This window comes from Spea bombifrons, chromosome 2, assembly GCF_027358695.1.
Source record: "Spea bombifrons isolate aSpeBom1 chromosome 2, aSpeBom1.2.pri, whole genome shotgun sequence".
Lineage (NCBI taxonomy): Eukaryota > Metazoa > Chordata > Amphibia > Anura > Pelobatidae > Spea > Spea bombifrons.
Genome location: NC_071088.1, coordinates 8,695,154 through 8,717,011, shown reverse-complemented (window position 1 = coordinate 8,717,011; position 21,858 = coordinate 8,695,154). Strand labels below are relative to the sequence as shown.

General features: G+C 41.4%; 2 protein-coding genes across 2 annotated transcripts; both read left to right on the top strand.

Annotated features, from left to right (window-relative positions):
• Positions 1–369: 369 nt before the first annotated feature.
• SLC5A3 (solute carrier family 5 member 3) lies at positions 370–7,822 on the top strand. Its single transcript, XM_053456490.1, has 2 exons — positions 370–507; positions 5,293–7,822. Exon 2 carries the CDS (start codon positions 5,560–5,562, stop codon positions 7,705–7,707), a length of 2,148 nt encoding a protein of 715 aa, XP_053312465.1. The 5' UTR covers positions 370–507; positions 5,293–5,559; the 3' UTR covers positions 7,708–7,822.
• Positions 372–21,178, top strand: MRPS6 (mitochondrial ribosomal protein S6). Its single transcript, XM_053456495.1, has 3 exons — positions 372–507; positions 16,589–16,728; positions 20,907–21,178. Exons 1-3 carry the CDS (start codon positions 463–465, stop codon positions 21,088–21,090), a joined length of 369 nt encoding a protein of 122 aa, XP_053312470.1. The 5' UTR covers positions 372–462; the 3' UTR covers positions 21,091–21,178.
• Positions 21,179–21,858: the final 680 nt, after the last annotated feature.

The window sequence follows — 21,858 nt, the reverse complement described above, 5'->3', positions numbered from 1 at the left end:
TATTAGGGGGTATATTCAGAGGTATATCCGGGGACATATTAAGGGGTATAACAGGAGGTATACTCTGGGGTATATCCGGGGATATATTAAGGGGTATAATAGGGGGTATATTAGGGGTATATCCGGGGATATATAAAGGGATATATTCGGGGTATATTCTGGGTATAATAGGAGGTATATTTTGATAACATGGGAACGCATTCTTTTTTTTTTTCCTTATGTCCTTACATGGTGTGGGTAGGCGTGCCCCAGATCTGGAGGGAGGCTGGGCTTAGAGAGGAAGAGGCGGGGGAAGGCGTGTCTCTGTCAGCTCGCCGTCTGTCCTTTAAGCCCACACTCCGGATTTATTCACTTGAGTCTGGGCAGAGACAGCACCTTGAGCACAGATCCAATCCCGGACCGAGTCTTCCGCCTGCTGCCGCTGCTCAGATTCTACTCCCATCAGTCGCAGCCGCCGAGGAAATGCCCAGATACGAGCTGTCTCTGATTCTTAAGGCCATGCAGAGGGTAAGTGACATCCCGCACAACCCCTCCCTCCCTCCCTTCCTTTACAGAAAACGTGCTGCCCGCTGATCATAGCTGCCCTTCATGGGTTAAAGGGGCTCAGCGCCAGAGCTCGGTGGGCTTTAGAGGTAAGTGGCGGCTGCTCGGTGCCCATTCACGGTTAAACACATGGGCAATCATATGGCCAATGCATTGCGCAGGTTAATTCTGCCCCACACTGGTAGCCACAATGCCCCCTGTAGGTGTCTTATCACCCCTCTCTCGACACACTGATTATTTTTTCCTCCCCTGGAGATAAAAGGTCATATGTATTAAGGGCAGTTATGTGCAAAGTGGAGCAGTCACCATGGAAACTATTGGTGCGTTCCATCTGGTTGTTCCACATTTCGAACCTGCCGCTGCTCCCCATACCCCGGTTGTGTGTGTGTGTGTGTTTTTGTCTGTGTTTTTGTCTGTGTGTGCGTGTTTTTGTCTGTGTGTGTTTGTTTGTCTGTCTGTCTGTGTGTCATGTATGTTTGTCTCTGTGTGTTGTGTGTCCTCATTGTCCTACGTTAAATGTTGTGTATGAACGCGCGGCTTCCACCAAACACTTCCTCTTGAATGTTATTTACATTTGTGTGACAGTCGCAGGTTTGTCGTCTGTTTTGCATTCTTTTCCCCTTTGAATAAATTCAGCGTTTTTGTGCGGTTCTGGTGCTTGCGATGATCTCGTTAGATTTGCTTGTGCCTTCTGTAATGTCTGTGTTTTTGGGCTGGCGAGTGCGGTGGAAGCGAATGAATGAAGTGCGTAGACGCCAAGTTTCTGTTATCCGATATGAAAGGCAGGCTTCCCGTTTAACTACGCAAGTACCAGCGGGCAATTTGCTCGCCCGCAGTGTTACGTATGGAATAAAAAGCTGGATCTATTCGTATTTCACCCTAAAAAGACCCCTCCGTACTCATGCAGAAGGTGGTCCCGGCGCCCCTACAACTTGACATAACATTCATCTTTCTGCCCTTCCTTATATCGCCCCACAATAATAATTTTATCAAATTATATTTATCTGCTCTGGACCGTCTGAGTTACACAAACAGTTAATAAATGCAACATTTTAACCACAAAAGCATTAAGTAACATACATTGTATCTTAACATTTTTTTTATTTATTCCAAAAATAAATATTTTTTAAAATGTTTAATGTTGTATGAAACAAATAGAGGTTTATTAGTACACCGAACTGTGACCTTCTCTGACGTGACGCTGTGTATCAAAAGTGATTCCAGTGCAAACTTTGGCTTATTGCCATAGCAATCGACTGTCGAAGCACAAAACGTGTTGGTTGCTATGGTGATAGTACCACTTTAAAAACTTTGCAGCAATATTTTATTTCTTCTTTTAATACATGACCTCAGTATATTGCACAACTTATTATTGATAAGGGAGGGATATAATACAGATAACCGGGCGCGCATGGACAGCTTCTGTGATGGACAGAATGCCACGAAGATTTCCACAAGACTTACCATGAAATGGTTAAAATCTGCACAATGTAAGATTTTGTTATAACATATATATATATATATATATATATATATATATATTATAGTTCGCAGGTGGGTATATATTATCAAGGGATGTTGTGCTCCCCCTAGTGGTGGTCAGAGTAATGACACCCCTGTCCCCGGGCTGTCGCCGCGGTTTACAGTCCGTTGTGTGTTTAAGTCACATGGCTGGCAGTATTGATTTTTTTTAAAAGGATACAAATGTTTGCTTCTCCCCTAAATTAAGCTCCAACAAGAGTTGTTTAATTCCCGGCTCGATGACTATAAGGGTGTCCTAAAACCATCTTTGTTCTTGCGATGCTGCGTTCCTATTGGGCTTTGTTAGGACTGCGTCGTGCCGTCCGCGGTTGTTGCACTTGGGAGCCTTTTCCAAAGATCGGGCTTTTATGATGCAGTTTATTGATGGGATGGAAGTGACGTTGCGCTGGCGTAGCTCCAGAAGGAGAGAGGGCATTGTGACCAGCTCGGCTGTTAAAGCAACAGTTCCACTGTGACAGCTGCTTTTAACTCCCACCCCTATCATGCTTTGCCGGTCACCGTGGTATTGTCATCAGCACCGCAGTAATGTATACTGGACCTGCATTGGGTTATTCTAAATTTTAGAAGCTCTTAATAACGTCTCCAAGGCTACCTGATTACGTTTTTGGTAAACGCTGTTCGCTTGTCATCTGCAGTATTATAACGGAAGAACAAATTGAACACCGGCAGAGCCGGTGCAACCAGTAACTGCGCATGGGTCCCAGGAAGGGGCCCAGCCACCATGCTCGGTCAAGGGCCCCCTCGTTGACTTGCCACCTAGAACTGGGCCCTTGGGGTTACTCATGTCTAGGCTCTGGGGCCTAGTTGGCCCCTTTCTGGGGAATAGCACCCCAGCAATCATTTTACTTGCATAGGGAAGTCGAGGCTAGACTTTCACCATAACTGTGTTTTACGATTAGTAACCAGTCGTTGGTCTCGTCATAGATTCAGGAGCCATATGCCGATCCCGCGCGTGTTTGCATTTCCTCACCGTTTTAACCTCGACCGCTTCTGCCGGGCAGCTGTTCCACTTATCTACCACCCTCTCAGTAAAGTAATTTGGCTCATCTGGAAACATAGTGCTGCGGGCTGGGGCTTTAAAATACGCTGCCCGTTCCAGATGACTTCTCCTTCTTGACTAAACACTTAGGATCATATTACAGACTCGACCGGAGTGATTGTGATGCTGATGTCTGCATCTGGTGTGGTTGGTACAAACATTAAATGTCATTAAATCGAGGTAGAATATGAAGCTGCCGGCCACGCGCCTGACTTTGGTGTAAAAACCTGCGTATATAAAGCCGGGCTGGCAGGTGAAAACCAATATAATGTTGGCACTCGTTTTTGCAATAAGTTCCCTCTGCAGGAGTAGCTCCTAATCCTCGCTATTTTCTTAATAAAGAGTCGAAAAGAGGGCTTACTCAGTAAATACAGATTATGAGGGTTTAAAAAAAAAAAAAAAAAAAAAAAAAGCTGGAGGTGTGCGTATGTATAATGTATATAATATCTTTTTCCGCCCCTGAAATTTCCTATCCTTTACAAGGAGGCTTTTCTCTTTTGGATTCACAAAGAGGGGCTGCTTGTCTCAAATGTGGGCCCAATTTATGAAAATGACCCACTGATGCCCTACTAATCACTCTCAGCCGGATTGAGACAAACTCAATGTACAGACGGCTCTCAGCCACGCTTATTTACTCGATTAACGGCTGTTTAAATATTCATGAGGTTGTAGAATTGGTGCAGAAAACAGGAAATGGAGAGGAGGTTCTGGAAAGTGCCCGGATGTTCACAGGGTAGTTTAAAAATGTTGTCTCCAGGATTATAAAAAAAAAAATATATATATATCTATACGATGCGTTTATATTTAATAAATATATTGTAGTCTGTCTTATTAATGCCCGGACACGGCAGCGCTTACACCTGTCAGCAGGGTCGGGGGCAGGTGAATAAGAGGGGCTTCTACCGAATCCTTCCTCGTACTATTAAATGGGAATAAAATCCCCTTGCTGACATACTTCCACCATGTAAAATGTTTGCCTTATTTCATCATTTTTATTGGGCTTAATAATCACTTGACGCACAAAACAAGCACTGATGTTGCCATAGAAACCGAAAATATTCCTAAAAGTTTTGGCTTTGTTTTTAAACCTTAAGAGATGGATTACACCTTTATATGGACCGTTACACCTTTATATGGACCGTTTCTTACCCTGCATAATACTAGTAAAATATAAAAACATATTATATATATTTACTGTACATATTGAATACGGCGCACATATATACAGCGAGCATCTCAAAAATATTATTGAAATAAAAATTAGGGGTTGGCATCGTTTGGACACACATGCTTCTTCTTCTTCTTATAGCGACAGGTTGATGGCCTTTGTTGAAACTTGCTGATCACCTATAGATGCGCGTGCTCTGTTTTCCCATAGGATGTATTAAATGTGATGGGCTGCGTTAGAGACACGTATAGATCACATTCTACGCTCGGATCTCTGAATCCATCATTTGCATAACTAAACCTCCCTTTTGTGTGCCGGATGGAGTAGCATTTACTGCCTTCCATACACTAGCTGCTTCAAGGGCTACTATTCCCATTATCCACAATGTGTACGGATAATGGGATTAGTAGTCCAATCAACTGGTCTCTCTATTGCTCATTATTATTTTTATATAACTTTTTTTTTTTTTTTTTTTTGTCTTGTTTTATTTTATCTTCATTCTTGAATCTTTACTTTCTAGCAGGGCTGAACAAATGTATCCATCTCCATCATTCATCTACCTGGCTGTTTGTCCAGCCCTGCTTTAAATCATAGATTCTTTCTTATTGGATGTGTGCCGCACCGCTGCATCCAGAAACGCTAATTCTTATTCTGTCTCTATTAAGATTTGCAATAAATTCTCATGCATTTTTTTTTTTTTTTAAATATATTTACTTTTTTTCACATTTTTTTTTTTAAAAAAGTTCCATTGTGTAAATAGTATGTTGATTATATTGCTGTATATATTTTTTTTTATGTTCTGTGTAACATTATCCTGTAATATGTCATGACCAAAGACCGTGTGGCGTGTGATTACAATGTTCCATGCGTAGCTTCTCCCGTGTTACCAGGTGCTAATGTTAGCTGTGTCCAGCCTTGTATGTATTCCGACGATGTTGACTATTTCTGGTGGCTGCCTGATCTAATTGTATCTTTGTCTTTTGTTTTTGCTACCTTGCAGGGCTCCTAACCATAGGCCTCACTACATGGTTAAAAGCCGTTGGCCTTGGACAGTGTCGATTTAAAAAATATATATATATATTACTATATATATTGTATTTATAAAGTGCATGCTAAGCACTGGGATATAGCCGGGACTGACATCAAGAGAGCAAACCAAAGGACAAAGCCCTTTAAAACGTCTTTACGCTGTATTAAAGTGAGACTGGTGGTTTTTAGAAGGATTTTTTTTTTTTAAAAACGTGGGCAAGTACGGCATCCGGTAACCATGAGAGCTTTATTGGAAGCGGCGGACATTGCCATAGTGGCGTTGTATTTTGTGCTGGTGTTATGCTTGGGATTTTTTGCCATGTGGAAGTCCAACCGAAGTACTGTAAGTGGATATTTCCTAGCCGGTCGCTCTATGACCTGGGCAGCTGTTGGCGCCTCGCTGTTTGTGAGCAATATTGGTAGCGAACACTTTATTGGACTCTCGGGGTCAGGAGCAGCAAGCGGATTTGCAGTGGGCGCATGGGAACTGAATGCATTGTTGCTTTTGCAACTCCTCGGATGGGTCTTCATTCCAGTTTATATTCGCTCTGGAGTATACACTATGCCTGAATATTTATCCAGACGATATGGAGGACACAGGATCCAGGTGTACTTCGCCATATTATCTTTGATTTTGTACATCTTTACCAAACTCTCTGTTGACTTGTATTCAGGGGCGTTGTTTATCCAAGAATCCCTGGGATGGAACCTTTACCTGTCCATCATCTTGCTCATCGGAATGACGGCAGTCCTTACTGTCACGGGTGGACTTGTGGCGGTAATATACACGGACACTCTCCAAGCTTTGCTCATGATCGCCGGAGCCCTCACTCTGAGCATCATCAGCTTCGTCAAAGTCGGTGGATTTGAAGAGGTTAAAAGAAGATACATGTTGGCGACACCAAATGTCACATCCATTCTGCTCACCCATAATTTCACCAGCTCGTACGTTTGCCACGTCGCACCCAAGCCAGATGCCCTCAGGATGTTACGAGAGGCCTCCGATGAGGATATTCCTTGGCCTGGATTTATGCTCGGTCAGACGCCTGCCTCTGTCTGGTATTGGTGCGCCGACCAAGTAATAGTACAGAGGGTTTTAGCTGCAAAGAACATCGCGCACGCTAAGGGAGCAACTCTCATGGCGGGGTTTCTAAAGATTTTGCCAATGTTCATTATAGTCATTCCGGGCATGATTTCAAGAATACTTTTTGCTGACGACATCGCTTGCATAAACCCCGAGCACTGCATGGAGGTCTGTGGAAGCAGAGCTGGATGTTCTAACATTGCTTATCCCCGCTTGGTTATGAAAGTTCTACCCGTAGGTTTGAGAGGACTCATGATGGCCGTCATGATCGCAGCTCTGATGAGCGATTTGGACTCGATCTTTAATAGCGCAAGCACTATCTTTACCCTTGACATATACAAATTTATGCGAAAGACTGCAACATCTCGCGAACTTGTGATGGTTGGAAGGGTCTTTGTGGCTTTTATGGTTGTCATCAGCATTGCTTGGGTGCCGATCATTATTGAAATGCAAGGAGGCCAAATGTACTTGTATATCCAAGAGGTCGCGGACTACCTGACTCCTCCGGTCGCTGCCTTATTTCTCCTGGGCGTATTTTGGAAACGATGCAACGAGCAAGGTGCATTTTATGGAGGCATGGTGGGTTTTGTTTTGGGAGGCACCCGTCTAATTCTGGCTTTCGTTTATCGTGTCCCGGAGTGCGACCAGCCCGATAACAGACCAAGCTTCATTAAAAACGTCCATTACATGTACATAGCCACTGGCTTGTTCTGGATAACCACCGTCATCGCCGTGGTCGTCAGTCTCCTAACATCGCCTCCAACCAAAGAGCAGATCAGGACCACCACGTTTTGGGCCCTTAAAAACAAAGCTGTCAAAGAAAAGAGCCCCAAGGAAGATTCCTATATAGAACAGGAGAAAACCATTATGCATTGCACTGATGATAACATTAAGCAGGTACCAAACGGGAAGTCGGATGAGCACCTCAAAAACGTCCAAAACGAGGACATAACTCTACTGGTGACTTACAAAGACGACAATAACCCATTGAGCTCCCTGAGCGTCTCTGAAGCGGAGACACCGGTGGATTGTTATTCTAACGGACAAGCGGCTCTGATGGGCCAAACCCCTACCGAAGAGGATAAGGTGAACAATAGCAAGTGTTCCAAGATTTTCCGTTGGTTCTGCGTGTACAAAGGCGAGGCTGCCGACGCCAAAAAATCCATCAAAGCAGAGGAGGAAGCCGAAGCGCTCTGTTTAAAAATGCTGGAAGAGACGCCCGTCATGAAACTGATTCTCAACACTGGATTGTTTTGTGTATGCTCCGTCGGACTGTTCATGTTCGTTTATTTTTCGGTGTGATTGTAACGTCTTCTACAGTAGAAGATTTCATGACTAATATAATGAAAGCAAAGCCTGTGACGCAAGAACAAGATTTAGACTTTTCACTCTTGCAAGGCGTTGTTTACGTTTTTTTTTTTTTCTGTCAAGGCAATTAGAGATCATAAAGCACTTAAATCTAGGGAAATCCCTAAAGAAAACTGTCCTATCTTTTTTTTATTTCTACCAAATATGTAATTTATTATTTTAAATGGAACGTTTACTGGTAGGAAGCAAAATGTATCAAAGCATTTTCCTTACTTGGTCCAAATGGTGAAGTGTATGGCATGCCAAAAGTTCATTTTTTGTTTTAATATTTTGTATTTTATTCTTAAATCTCAAACTTTGCCTTAAACTGTCATCATCATAGTTTTTGTTTTTGGATACTAACATAATTATTGTTTTATATGCAATAAGACAAAAAATATGCTTCTGAAAGTCGTAGCCCGATTTTTAAATATTTCTTAAGATAAAATTCTATTATTGTCCCAAGTGTTGGGGGAAATTTAATAAACGAGACGCCTGCTGTAATAATGATGCCGTTACTGGTATTGATAGTCAGTTCTACAAAATCAAGCTGTGCCTGTGTAATATTTTTATCTGATAAACTTAAAGCTTTGTCTCTGTCAATGGATGACTTTGTCAGTAATTAGTAGCCAAAAAAAAAACTCCAGAAAATAAATTTATTCAACTTAAAGCCTTACTATCCCCTTTGTAAAGAGATCAAAAAAATTATTTTTTTGTTAATTTTTTTTTATAGTGGACATGCTGCATAGACCAATCTTCTTTTCATTCTGGGTTAAAAGTGTAAATATCTAAACATTCTATATATTGTTTTTTTTTTTTTTTGTTTAATTGTTTAAGATAATTCGCCGGAGTTGTTCAGCTTTCCTATTTCATTTTTTTAGCCTAGTGGGTTTTTTGGCAGAAGAGCTGTCGTTCTTGACCTTTTAGATGAACAAAAGACCAACCCCAGTAAGCCTCGGCTTTGAGTATAAATTGGATTGATCTGTATTAAGCTCATATAAATCCATCATATTTCCTAATGTTTTTCTGATGGAACTATGCATTGCGCATGACCGACTTGGCCTTCTTGCATGCGGAGCTCACTGGGTTTGGGCCTTCATAATGTAGTTAGGGAGTTCCTTTAGGGAATGGACCATGTTGTCCTCGTTCGCTTCCTTCAGAAATGGAGGAAAACCATTTGAATTACGAGAAAAAAAGTTAAAGGGAAAGTAAAAAAAGTGCTTAAATAGAGGAAGAGGAACAAATAGAATGTTAATGGCTTTAAAACCTATTGTTTTATTATGTAGGCTTGCTACGTATAATGAACTTTGAAATATAGGGTTTAGTTAATGTGATTGGTCCACTTAAAAATATATATTTCTTCCATTAAATTGTTTCGTTTTTTTATTTTTTGTTTGGTTTTTTGTATTGCTTCTGAGTTTAGATTGTTAGTAATCCTGGAAAATACAGCCACTGTGCCGACTATTATTAATCAACTTATAACAACGCTCTTTTCGCCCAAATCCACTTTACCCTTTATCCAAGTCTTCTATGGTAAGGAACCGTGAAGGTTTCTGAATTCCTGTTGTCCTAAGTTGTGTACATTTAGCAAGATGATAAGTAAATAAGACCCATAATACATGGTAATTATTGTAAGCGCTTCTTGCGAATTAAGAGAAACCGGCTAGGGGTGATGGCATAGAACAAAAAACGTCTTCCTTCGATTCCCTGGAACTCTTTTGAAAAGGGAAACAGAAGAGCGGGAAGCGTATCAGACTTCAACAGCACCTTAGACCTTTGAAGAAACGTAAATGATCTTTAAAAGAAAAAGAAGCTTTTAAGTAAATCCTTTACGTTTTAACATTGGACATCAGGCTTATGAATTTCAATGCGTAAAGTGTTTAGATCTGTCTTCATACATTAACGAGAGTGATGAGAACGATGCGTGCCAAGAGATCACCAATGTAGTTGGGTGGCTGGAACCAAGGAGCGCGAAATACGCGCCTACAACACAAAAAAGTGCTGTTTATCCAAAATGAAAAAGGGGGGAAAAAAAGCTTAAAATATTGTCCTTTTTAAAATGCACTTATTTTGTTGCATGTTTCATTAAAAAACCACACACACACACACACACACACACATATATATATATATATATATATATATATATATATATATATATATATATATAATAAAGAGAGAGGTTAGCAGCTAGTGTCCAAACTCCCTACGCATGAAGCCAAGACTAAAATGCTTGCAGATATGTATTTATCTGTCACGTTGTAGTCTTGGTTTTGGGTTTATGTGTGTAATAAAAAAATAATAATAATAATAAAAAAAAAGATACCCAAACCACAAGGGCTATAGACGAAGGAGCTAAAAAATAATGAAGTGCACTGGGATATTAACCGAGAATGAGGGATCTACTGAGATAACAAAAATGAAGGAATGGCCAATGAAAAGTGTTGACACCTGCAGCACAGGCGACAATAATGCTCAAACTACTGCATACAAAACAAAAATAACCCTGCGCAAGAATGACACCCAAACCCATGAAACGCCCAATAATGCGCATTTAAAATCTGATTGAAATTATGTATGAACTGTGATTTTATAGTGATAGATTGCAGTAATATACCAATTGCAATATAAAATCTGAAAAGATAAACACAAAAAGTGTCAAAGTCCAAATAATATAAATATATATATATAAATAACTTTATTACACACGCAAACAGGGCTCTAGAATTACATCTTGAGAAACGTATGGACTCCTTGACTAAAACGATGAATTCCACTTTAAATAACAGATTCAGAAACAATGTGGATCCAGGCTGTTTAATGATGATAAATGCACATATAAAACAGGTCTGCCGCAGTCCGTGGCTATTGACGCCTTGATTCCAGCTTCCCGAGAACTCGCTGACGTGAGCAAGCTATGGTGTCCTTACAGCCCCCCCAACGCATTTCATCTTACAACTCCCTCAGGGTCATGATACGTTAGGCTGTATACAGTTTCTACCTATCTCATATAACTGGATTGAATCCAAACAAATTTATTTAACCCCTTAATGACAAAACAAAATGCATTGTTTTCAATGGGTTTAGGGACCGCCCATTGTCCTTAAGGGGTTAAAGGCACATTTGTTTGTATAAAGAAGGGTCTACCACCTGAAGACTTGAGGAACCCTCTGGCTGAGAAGCCCTGACATAGGGATGCTTATACTATTTAGCACCAAGATTGCGCATTGTCAGATACTTAATGAGCTAAGTAACGGTAAATGTGCTGGTGAAAATGTTTTGGACGGCCTTTTTTTTTTTTTTTTTTTTTTTTTAATTTATTTTTTAAACTTGGTGACTAATTCATAACCATCCTCTACAAGTTGATGCAGAAAGCAGTGTGGACTGTGATTAACAAAAAAAAGTCACATATAGAAAGGCTAATTTTACTAAAGTTAACTGAAATCATGACTGGTCTGGCCTTGACCAAAGGTTGTGGATAATTGTTGGGTCTACTGGACCTCTCAGGTTAAGGTTAGCTGGGCCACTGCTCATGGAAGAGATGTTGGCCTTGATGGATCTCTGAAGTTTATGGGTGGAGGGCAGCTTGGTCAACGGTCATGTAAAATCATATGGGGCAATTGGAACGTTCAGGGGTTGAGCTGTTCCTATTTAGCCCAAACAGTCCTCTATTAATCCCCAATTTCCAGGTACTTCTGGTTGCTGTACTGCCTGAGGGAATCATTCATACGCATCCATATGTTAAGAGTTCTCCGGTAGGAACATGCGTTCTTATCTGTATTTTTGCCTTCAAAAAGTGCCTGAGCAGCACAAGCAGATTCTGTATTATTTGTACAGGGTGTATTTTTAAAAGGCACATTACTCTGGAAACATGAAATTCAAGTTTGTGTGATTGTGTATTTTTTTGTATTGCTTTGTATTTTTAGTACTATGAAACAGTATATATTATTATTATAACTTTTTTTTTTGTCGATCTGTAAATTTGTATTGTTTATGATGTTGCTGAGTAAAATCTGTTTTCCTAAGTGCCAAATTAAAGTGAACCCCCCCCCACTATCATCATTATTCCATTTCATTCTAAAGCTTGGCTTGTTCATATAGTCTGCTTCCTTTTGCTGAACTCTAACAACTCGAGGACAGGAGCCCTGATCTATCTATCTATCTATCTATCTATCTATCTATCTATCTATATATATAATATATATATATATTTCAAAAAAGACAAATTTCAAATTGGATAGTTTGGGCAATTTCCGATTTATGTAAAAGACGTACCTAAAATATAAATGAAAGCAGAAATGTCTGCGTGTGCTTTTAAATGAATTAACTGTAGCTGACCTAAAAATAACATAAGAGATTATTGTATTAAAGGAGAATAGAGCCCTGCCCTTGGGAGCTTACAATCTATTACAATGTTTAGGGGAATTGAGGCGGGATATATTGTATATACTGGGCTATAACTTGGCTCGCAGCTGCCGCAGAACCTATTTAGGTGGCACGTCTGACCATAAGCGTCATCTCCAGGTTCTCCAAGTTCAGGATGGATTTCAAGAGTGAGAACGCAGTGTGAGCTCTGGTCAGTCGGCTCTTACGTTTTCTCCTTTTTTTCTTTTAAGAGCCTCAGCACACATCAAATATAACACTGGAGTGGTTCCTGTAATGGGTTATAGAGCTTTGCTTCTCCGGTAAATATCTCGTGTATATAGCAGACCTACGTCTGGCGTGACATTTAGGACCATCATAAAGGTGCCTCCAGACTTGGAGCCGCCTGCCTGAGCCCAGCATCCTGGGGTTAAATGGGTATTTTTTGCGTCTTGGGGAAAACAATTACTATTTTAATTTTTTTTTTACCTGAGTGCTTCTTGTTTTGCAACAAAACTGCTAGTAATGTTCTAAAGCAACATTATAGGTTTCTCCTGTCGCTTATCATGAGCTCTCAGCCTTCCGCCTCTTTCCAGATTCCATCGCTCTAATCGAGGTGTAATAATAAATAAATAAAATAAAAAATAAAGGTACGATAAACACTCCGGATTCCGTGCAGTGTGGTTTTTACGAATAAACGGGGTCAGTCACAATCACGGTACATATAATTAAAATGCCTTTTTTTTAAATCCAAATGGCTAGCATGTCAATATGTATAGCCAGGAGGAAAGAGAAGAGGAGAAGTGATAGAAACATTTAAATACATAAAGGGATTTAAATATATATTTCAAAGGAGGAGAAATGTTAGAACCAGAGGGTCGGAGGCTTAGATGTCATTTTAGGAAGTTTTTAAGCAGATGTTAAATAGTTTAAACTCAGACCTCTCATAATTCCCCAGGTCATCCCCAAAGATCCTCGTTATTTTTAGAGTCCTCTTTCCTCATAAACATGTTAATGCAGTCAATATGATGGGAAAACCTTCTCAAGGGGCTAGTGGGAGCGCTATCACAGAACAGTGGGGCTCGGGTGACGATGTGACGGAAGGAAGAAATTTAAAAACAAACAAAAAAGAACAAAATTGACCACAGTGCCTCCTGGGAGACAAACGGGTTAAGCTTCTACGTTGGTATATACCCCTGAAATGAATGTATAGATGGCCACAGTGGACGCTAATTACTGTGCTGACGAGGTGGCAGGGTATATCCATCCTCTGCGGCACCCAATCTGCAGCTGTGCGTTTGCCCAGTGTGCCAGATGGCCATTTCCGTCCTGTTCCATTCCCTTGGGGCATTAAGCGGTAGCCTAAATCTTCCTTGCAGTGAGTTCTCCTGTGTCTGTCCTTTCCACGGCTCAGGGTTTATTCCCCTGTTAAATCTTGTGTGTCCTGATTATTCATCCGAGTCAAACCAACCATGTCTTTATGGACCTTGCTTGGTGCATTGGGGCGCAGTCATGCTGGAATGGAAAAGTTCCCCATGCTGTTCCCACAAAGTTGGAAGCAGAGCATTGTCCAAAATGCCTTGGTATCCTGGAGCGTTAAGGTTTCCCTTCACTGGAAGGAAGGGGTCCAAATTCCGATTTCAATAATTAAAAGGTGTGTCCCAATACTTTTGTCCATATAGCGGTGCACGAAGCAAGCTCCATAAAGACATAGTTGGAAGCGTTTGGTGCAGAAGAACTTGACCGGCCGCACAGAGCCCTGACCTCAACCCCATCGAACACCTTTGGGATGAACTGGAACGGAGATCGCCAGCCAGGCATCTCGTCCAACATCAGCGCCTGACCTCACAAACGCTCTACTGGATGAATGGGGAAAATTCCCAGTTTTGTTTTCCTGAGGGAAACGTTACAGACCGCGAATCTGCTCATTTCTCTCCCACGCTGTAACCAAAACTAGACTAAATCTCATTAGTCTTCCTGCTTCACATATATGTCCTCTACAATCTGTTCTCAGAATGCTCTGTTACCTCCTTGGCTTCCTATGAAACAATGTATCACCTTCAAAATCTCTCCTTCATCTTCAAGACTCTTCTGCGCTCATCGCTCATCCTAACTCTCATCTCTGATATGCCGCCATATAGCTAAACTTTCTCTACGCTCCTGTCCGTAGTGGGTGTCTTTCTGCTCCTAAGAAATTATTCCCCCCCTTTTCTTCAGAACAAAAGGTGGGTACAGAGTTATTACTCAAAACACCTGTGCATATCCGTATGACTTTGTATGTCACAAGTCTCTTGTGTACCTTTTTTGTTGACTCATAACCTGGCTTCTGTGCCAAGTCTTGGCATCGAACCAGCGCCTTGGGACAAAGAAACGAGGATTAAGTGGCTTAAGAGCACAAACAAATGTCTTGGGACAGAATGTCGGTAATCTGTGAGAACAGAGGAGAAACCATCTGAAGTACCGACCGTTAGCCGCGGTTTCCTGATAACGTTCTGCGAAAGTGCGAGAAAAACAAGAAAAGCAGGATTTTTGGTGCGGTAACCGAGAAGAGACGTTGGGCTTCCTACAAGGTTGACCAAAGTGAATCGGTGCATGCGAAACTGTTTCTTCTGTGAGTGAATGTATATCTAGAACGTATAGGGCATCGTTATTATGTTCCAAATTTTAAACAAGAACGGTAATCCACCGGACCCAGTTGCCTAGTATTCCATACTTTTAAATTTTTTTTTTAGCAATGGTGTTTTTTTAGTATTATTATTATTTTATTTTAGGACATCAAGGCAAATCATATTATTCCTCGGCATGGGAAGGTGAGCAGCACAACTCTTGAGGAAACTATATATAGTCATATATTTTTACCCACTAAGTCGTTTGTTTACCCCTGAAACAGAATGAAAACCCCTGAAACACCTGATGCCACATTCCTTGGCAATCAAATGGTTAACATTTAATGTGGTGGCACCACATTTTAGGATCTGGTTAACTTGGTGGTGGGGCAAATCACATATGCCCATCATACTTTAATGTGATCATTAACCCCCTTACAAATGAACTATTAATAAAAAGAGCACAAAATTAGATGGGCTGACCCTGTGTGTCTCCAGTGCATTGCCCCTAATTTACCCCCCCCACACACACACAGTAGGAATTGGTCTGCTTTGGTTTTGCATTAAATGGCGGGCACTGGGCAGACATCCACTTGGCCCACTGGAAAAAGCGACCCTTTAAAGACGTGATCTTCTCTGATTTCTTCTTCCCAATGCCCTTAACTGATCATGTGATTTATCTTTCTACCTGTCAAATTCTAGAACGTGGCGATAATACCTTGTGACAGAAGCTGGTTAGGACACATTTTTAACCTGTTTTATCAGAATGTTCATCACGTTGTTTCTGGAAGGGTTGATCTTTCTAGTTTTTTTTTTATACTTTTTAAAAGGAGCGTCACCACTGCTTGTCTTACAATGACGGTCTTCTCTCGGGCCTCTCCATTTATACCAGCATGGTAAACCGACCATCGTCCCAACACACAGCTTTATTGTGTCCTTTTTTCCATAACCTCAGATGACACCGACAGCTGATGTATATGCTTGTCACATTTCTCTTGTGGTTGCTCAAGACTGTCCATTCGTTATGTATCTAGTAACCGGAGGTAGTATTCTTGTGGACTCAGCTGGGTTGAGGGACTTTGATGTCCCGATAAAGACTCATCTAGTGGCCAAGAGTCCTTAGAGTCATCTGAGGGCCCACTTGCCTTAAGTCATTCTCCAATGAAGGCTACTGTGGCCTGGTTAAACTAGTGTCTCATGCCATCTGTTAATGAAAAATATTAGAATAGAACCGTGTGATGCTTCTTTATGGCCACTGCGATGACCTTACATGCTTTCAGATGTTAGATCAAAGTAGGCGTTTGATGAAATGTGAATATCTAACGGAGTAATGCATTTAGAAGTATAATGCATATTATTATTATTTTAAATATATATTTTTTTGCCGTTTCTATACACATTATTGTTACTTTGAGGGCTGTAGAACCCTGTGATACCCTCATACCCAGCAAACGTTCCGAGCTCCTAGAAAAAGAGGAGGAAAGAAGGACTGTCCTTCCTAACGCTTGGTACGACTGTAGAAATATTCTTATTTAGCCACACAGCACGGGGAGACCAAATCTTAGAGTGCGTGAGGAAGGTAAAGAACAAAATATTAGGCTGTTTTAGGAGCACAGCTGGTGTTACATTAATGTGAAGCTGTCGTTTATATGCTAAATGGCTCACTGCAACCAAGCAACGTGCCCAAGTAGCAATTACGGTAGGCACCGCATCTTTAGTTATAAGAAACGCCAAACCTATCTTAACTATGAATTCCTTTTAACCTTTCCCGTGTGGAATGGAATACAATATAAAAAAAAAGTCTCTAACCCAGCCGATCATTTTATGTTCTCTTTTTTTTTTTTTTTTTTTTTTTTTTGTTTTTTTAGCCCGAAACAGCAGCCACCCTGAAACGCACGATAGAGGCTCTCATGGAGCGGGGAGCGATTGTGCGCAATCTGGAAAACCTGGGAGAGAAAGCCCTTCCGTACAAGATCTCCAAGCATAACCAGAGCCACAGACAAGGATGGTACGTACGCTGAACGGCTGGCACAGAGGTGTAAAACGAAGGGTTAAAGATAAATAGTTGTTTGTGATGTGTGGTGGGTCCATGCTTTTAATATAGAAATATCATTTCAGCATCTATCATCTCAGTCACTCGGAAATTGTAAAAGCTTACGTTACCCAACGTTTTTTATGAGACCCCTACTCAGTGGGGCCAAGTTAAAGTCTGAGTCAGCGAGGGGGTTAATTACTGCAAAGATGATGCTGCTTGAAATAAAACCATGTAATATACATACCTGGGAACTTTCGCCCAAGGACTCACTGGATCCTCAGGGGCGTGGAAGCGGGGTCCTGACACGCCCCACTCCCCGCTCACTTCCCCTTTAAATAAGGGTGTTTCCCGTGATGCCAGCGGGACCGCCCACTGACGTAAGTGGCAGCCCTGGCCGAAGGGGTAGCCGGAGCGCACAAGTTCCCAGGTATGGTGATATTATTTACATATTAATTTAATATAATAATAGTAAATACTGCAAAATAAAATAACCCCTTTAATTGCATACCACGGAAACAGCCGTCTTAACATTCCATACTCAGCATCTGTATGATTATTCCTCCCCGTTATCTCTCCCTATTGCTAAGTTGCTGATTGTTGTTGATTGGTTCAGGCAGCCTATTTTTAAGGTTGGAGTGCGAGAATATCAGGAAAGTGATTAGTTGATGCTAGTTCTGCCACATGCAGCCACAAACGTTAGCTCCCATGATAACTTTTAAGCAAAATATGCTGGATTTAACGACGCAGCATGCATATAGTATACACACATGGGAAATGTGGGTAGAAAAAGGCTGTGAATTGGAAGTACCCAACAAGCCAATAGTACCTACGAAAAGTATATGCACGGCTTGGGTACCATGGGTACTATATGTCCACATGTCCTTGGCCGGTGTTGGATGCTGGAGCTAGGATTATAACACCGGTGGAGTATGTCTTAAAGAAATATGTTTATTTTTTTGTAACGCGTCATTAAGAAGGGCCGACCCCAGTGAGCTTCTGCTGCAGGAAGAGTTGGCTGTCCCCTATCTCACCCGTTGGATTATACATTATACAGGGTCAGCCCTTCATAATAAATGGCTTTCCCTTTGGTCAATAACCCCATTGTTGTTTTTTTTTCCCTACTTTCCGTGATCGCTTTTAGAATTTCCAAAACTGTAAAATAAAGCCAGTCTGGATAAAATAGGGGAATTCTTATATTACAGTAAATGGATCATTTAATTCATCAGATAATATTATTTGTGGTATTATCAGGTTGTGTTGGTTGCCTCTTAAAGCCAATGCTGGTGAGTCAAAAGGGCACAGATATAAACTCTGATCGGATATGTCCCCCGGTTCCAGCATCTGATGGAGGTTTATGGCTACGGCTTTGAGTAAATGGCTCCTCATATGCTTTGAGGAGACTTTATAATCTCGTTTATAACGTGGGACTGGGCTTTAAGGCCAGCGGCCGGCGTCTGTATATCCCCTGCCAAGCGCTATGTTTTTTTATGCTCGTGTATCCAGCCAGTTGGCGCTCGCTATAGCGCTGGGGTGGTGGATCGGGAGAGCGTGTGGTGCTGTTGGCCGGCGTCCCACCAGGCAACAGTCCGGGCCTGTTATAATGTTCCATTCTAAGGGTAAAGGACATATCATAACTCTTTATTTTGTACATCTATATACGTTTAAAATGCTATCGGTGGATCCCAGAGCGAGAAATAACTACAGAAACACAACTGCTATCCGGCTGCGGCCTCTGATGTGACGGTTCCTCTCTAATTAGAGCGTAATAGGCACCCGTCACACCTATATTTAAAAGCAGATAGTAAAGCCCTTCCCTGCGGACAGGATTACTACATTTGTATCTGACACAATTAACAGCGGGCTTGTTACTGAGCACGGATCTTAGCTTATTATATAGGTCGCCGTGGAGGGCGATACTTTATGAGCACATTTCTCTGTTCTATTAGTAAATAAAGGTATTTGCACAACCGACACCATCACAGCGCTATTAACCCGTACGGCGTTGCCGGATCGGTGTGATAATCGGCAAATAACGCGGGTTCACCGCGTGTAACGTTACGGCTCGCATACGACTAAGCGCTCGCTTGTAAAGAGCTGCTGTGCTCGGTCGCTGACGGTCTCCAGGCACCGCGCTCCGAATGGAATTTTACTGCGTGAAAGAGATCCCATTATACGGATATCGCTCTGTGAAAATATCCGGGAATGCACCGCTTACAGCCTAGCCAACGCCACAAACCACAAAAATGACCTTTTTGGGTATTGAACATTAAAAAAGGCACGTCTGGCAGAATATCCACTATGACTGCGTTTTTTTTTTATTTTTATTTTTTTATTTATGTTTTATAGATGCTCAGGCTGCCTATTAAAATAGAATGCATCCTTAGGTCTGGGAACTGCTACTCCCATCATGCTAGCCCTTGCAGGCTCGTCCTTTCCCTGCTTGTAAATAAATAACGAAGGGTTATCTCAAAGGAAAGGGGGGGGCTGTTTGTAAGAGCGTATCAGACACTCGGCACGCATTTATATCCGTATAAATATAGGCAAGTGACTTTAACCCTTTAAGTACCAATATACGATTTAAAAAAAAATGATTTTTTCCCCACTATTTTTTATATATATAACTAAAATATAACTAAGAATGTACATCTTAGATCATCAGGAAAATGCCTGGATTACCCAGATATATACGTCCTACATAGAACAGTCAGCTATTGTGTCTACTGTGTGTAGGTATATATAGATCCCGCTTTATATATTCAGTCTTATACTGGTATTATGGTGCTGGAAAGTACGTTTCTGTCTGTCTGTCATTCACTCAAGTGGATATATTTGTTTAATACACCTGCGGCAATATACAAATGAGTCGTATTATTCTACCCAGAGAATTGCTATAAACCGCACACGCAGAAGGAAACGTGCAGCCGCACAAGAACCCTGCAACTGCTCGCTCTCCCACCCCTCCTCCTGCCGTCCGCAAAGTGGAAATTTCCACTGCCTTTTGTGTGTGAGGAGCAGCCTGTGCGAGAGCGTAAAGCTTCTGATAAACGAAGGTGTTACAGCCTGATAACCATAAAGCCAGAGACCCAGCGCCGTGGATTTAGAATGTGAGCCTCGTGTGAAATCGCAGGCGCTCCGGGAAGCCGGGTTTTTTTATTGGCCTTTTATGTAAAAGTCCGTCCCTTTTTAATAAGAGTGCTGCCGGGTATCATACAGGTCCACGGGGGGTCTGTGTATCCGGCTTCTAACAAGCCCCCGGACAAAATGATACCTGTTGTCACAATTGTAAAATATAACCCGTAACGCTATATATAACCGTACCGAGCTATGACGTTTATGCTTTAATAGATAAAAGCAACATATCTTATATATAAATCTATGTATATCTATGTGTGTGTGTGTGTGTATATATGTGTGTGTATGTATGTGTGTATATATATATATATATATATATATATATATATATATATATATATATATATATATATCTTATGTTACATAGTTAAAATATCTAATTCTAGAGCATCAGAAAGGACCTCGATTCCTGCCTGAGGTTGATGAGAGTTGGATGTTTATGCATTCCAGTATCTACACTAACGATGCCACCCGGATTCTTTGGAGATGAATCACTTGTGCCCAAATCATAACCTTCCACCCACTGCTTAGTCTCAGGTGGCTCCTTACCGACGCCGCTGTGCCAATCAGTTCATTGCTTCTTTGGCAATAGAGACTGTTACGGCATCGTCTCCCTCTCTTCGCTCCAAACTAATGTCGTTTATCGTTGCTGCTTAAACCCAGGCAGTCCAGCAATCCCTCCATTAACCCTTTATAAGGTAGACCCGTCACCCAAAAAATGTATATAAACCTGTAGTACACGGATGCTTTGGCTGTCAGTCAGTTCTGAGCTGTTCGCTTAAATATTTAACCTAGTGGGGGCCATATGCAGAATACAGCGTCCAAACCCACCGGATACTCTACTATCGAGTCCTTATTAACTTGGCGAATAGAGCGTCTGCCAATTATTCCCGCTGTTGGCGCGTCTATATACTCCGCAAATTAGCACCTATTCAGTATATGCAGATAATTTACGCTCCTGTATTGTAAACATTGGTTTAAAAAGTTTTGTTTTTTTTTTGGTTTTTTTTTTTTCCTAGGTACTTTTTGGTAGATTTCTATTCACCTCCTGCCATCATTCCAAGCGTGTTGGATCATTTGTCTCGTGATATTGATGTCATCAGACCGACGATTCTGAAGCAAGAACCAAAGACAGAAGAGAGAGAATGCCCAGGAATTATCCCTGCTGACATTGAGGCAAAGTTCAGCCGCAGGAAGAGATGATATACTGTATGAAGCAGAAGGCGTAGTAATGTATGGATCATATTTTTTATTATACATGTTTAATAAATTCATATTCCTGAAAGCAAAACGTTTACAGAATCGGTTCTTTTTCAACACTCGGCTAAGTGTGAATTTGTCAAATTTGGAAATTTGGGTTGTCCATAGGGTCCGCATTTTGTAAGGCATGGTTTATCTGATGGCTTGGTATGTTCACTCCACCCAAAATAATCAGGATGTAGATATTGTCTCCCTTTTGGGTTTCACTTTTATTTAAACAATAGTCATTCACAATTTGCTGCCATATTTATTATTTTGCATCGTTGGACGGCCTGCCGGTGATGTAACATTTTAGGGTTTCCGAGGGGGAGTATCTGCCCGTGGGCAACTCCGACAACTGTACATCACAAAGCTGTGGTTGATACATGTTCCAGATCCTGAGGAAGAGAAGGTATGCTGCGGAAACCGGAGAGAGGGCGAGCATTTGGAAGGGCGCTTGCATCCGTTGCTCCTGGCTTTTCCTTCAAACAGTTTGGATCGCTCAGAAAGAAGAATAAAATGCATTCATAGTTTAAAAACCTACACCAAGCACAACATGAGAGAAATGTTGTGTTCTCTATGCACTTTTTAACTCCTTGATGTGATCAGAGATTTGACAGCGCAGGCCCCGGGGCCACCACCATTACACAAACTTTCCACTTTGGTTGCTCTAGGACAAAGTCCTCTATGGATTCCAATAAAGTGTAACATCAGCTGCTACATGCATATAAC

Bases quoted from the DNA above. Each gene is read 5' to 3' on its own strand.
- MRPS6 (XM_053456495.1), top strand. From the start codon at position 463: ATGCCCAGATACGAGCTGTCTCTGATTCTTAAGGCCATGCAGAGG. The intron at 508-16,588 runs GTAAGTGACATC...TTGTTTTTTTAG, and splicing joins TTCTTAAGGCCATGCAGAGG to CCCGAAACAGCAGCCACCCT. The intron at 16,729-20,906 runs GTACGTACGCTG...TTTTTTTCCTAG, and splicing joins CAGAGCCACAGACAAGGATG to GTACTTTTTGGTAGATTTCT.
- SLC5A3 (XM_053456490.1), top strand. From the start codon at position 5,560: ATGAGAGCTTTATTGGAAGCGGCGGACATTGCCATAGTGGCGTTGTAT.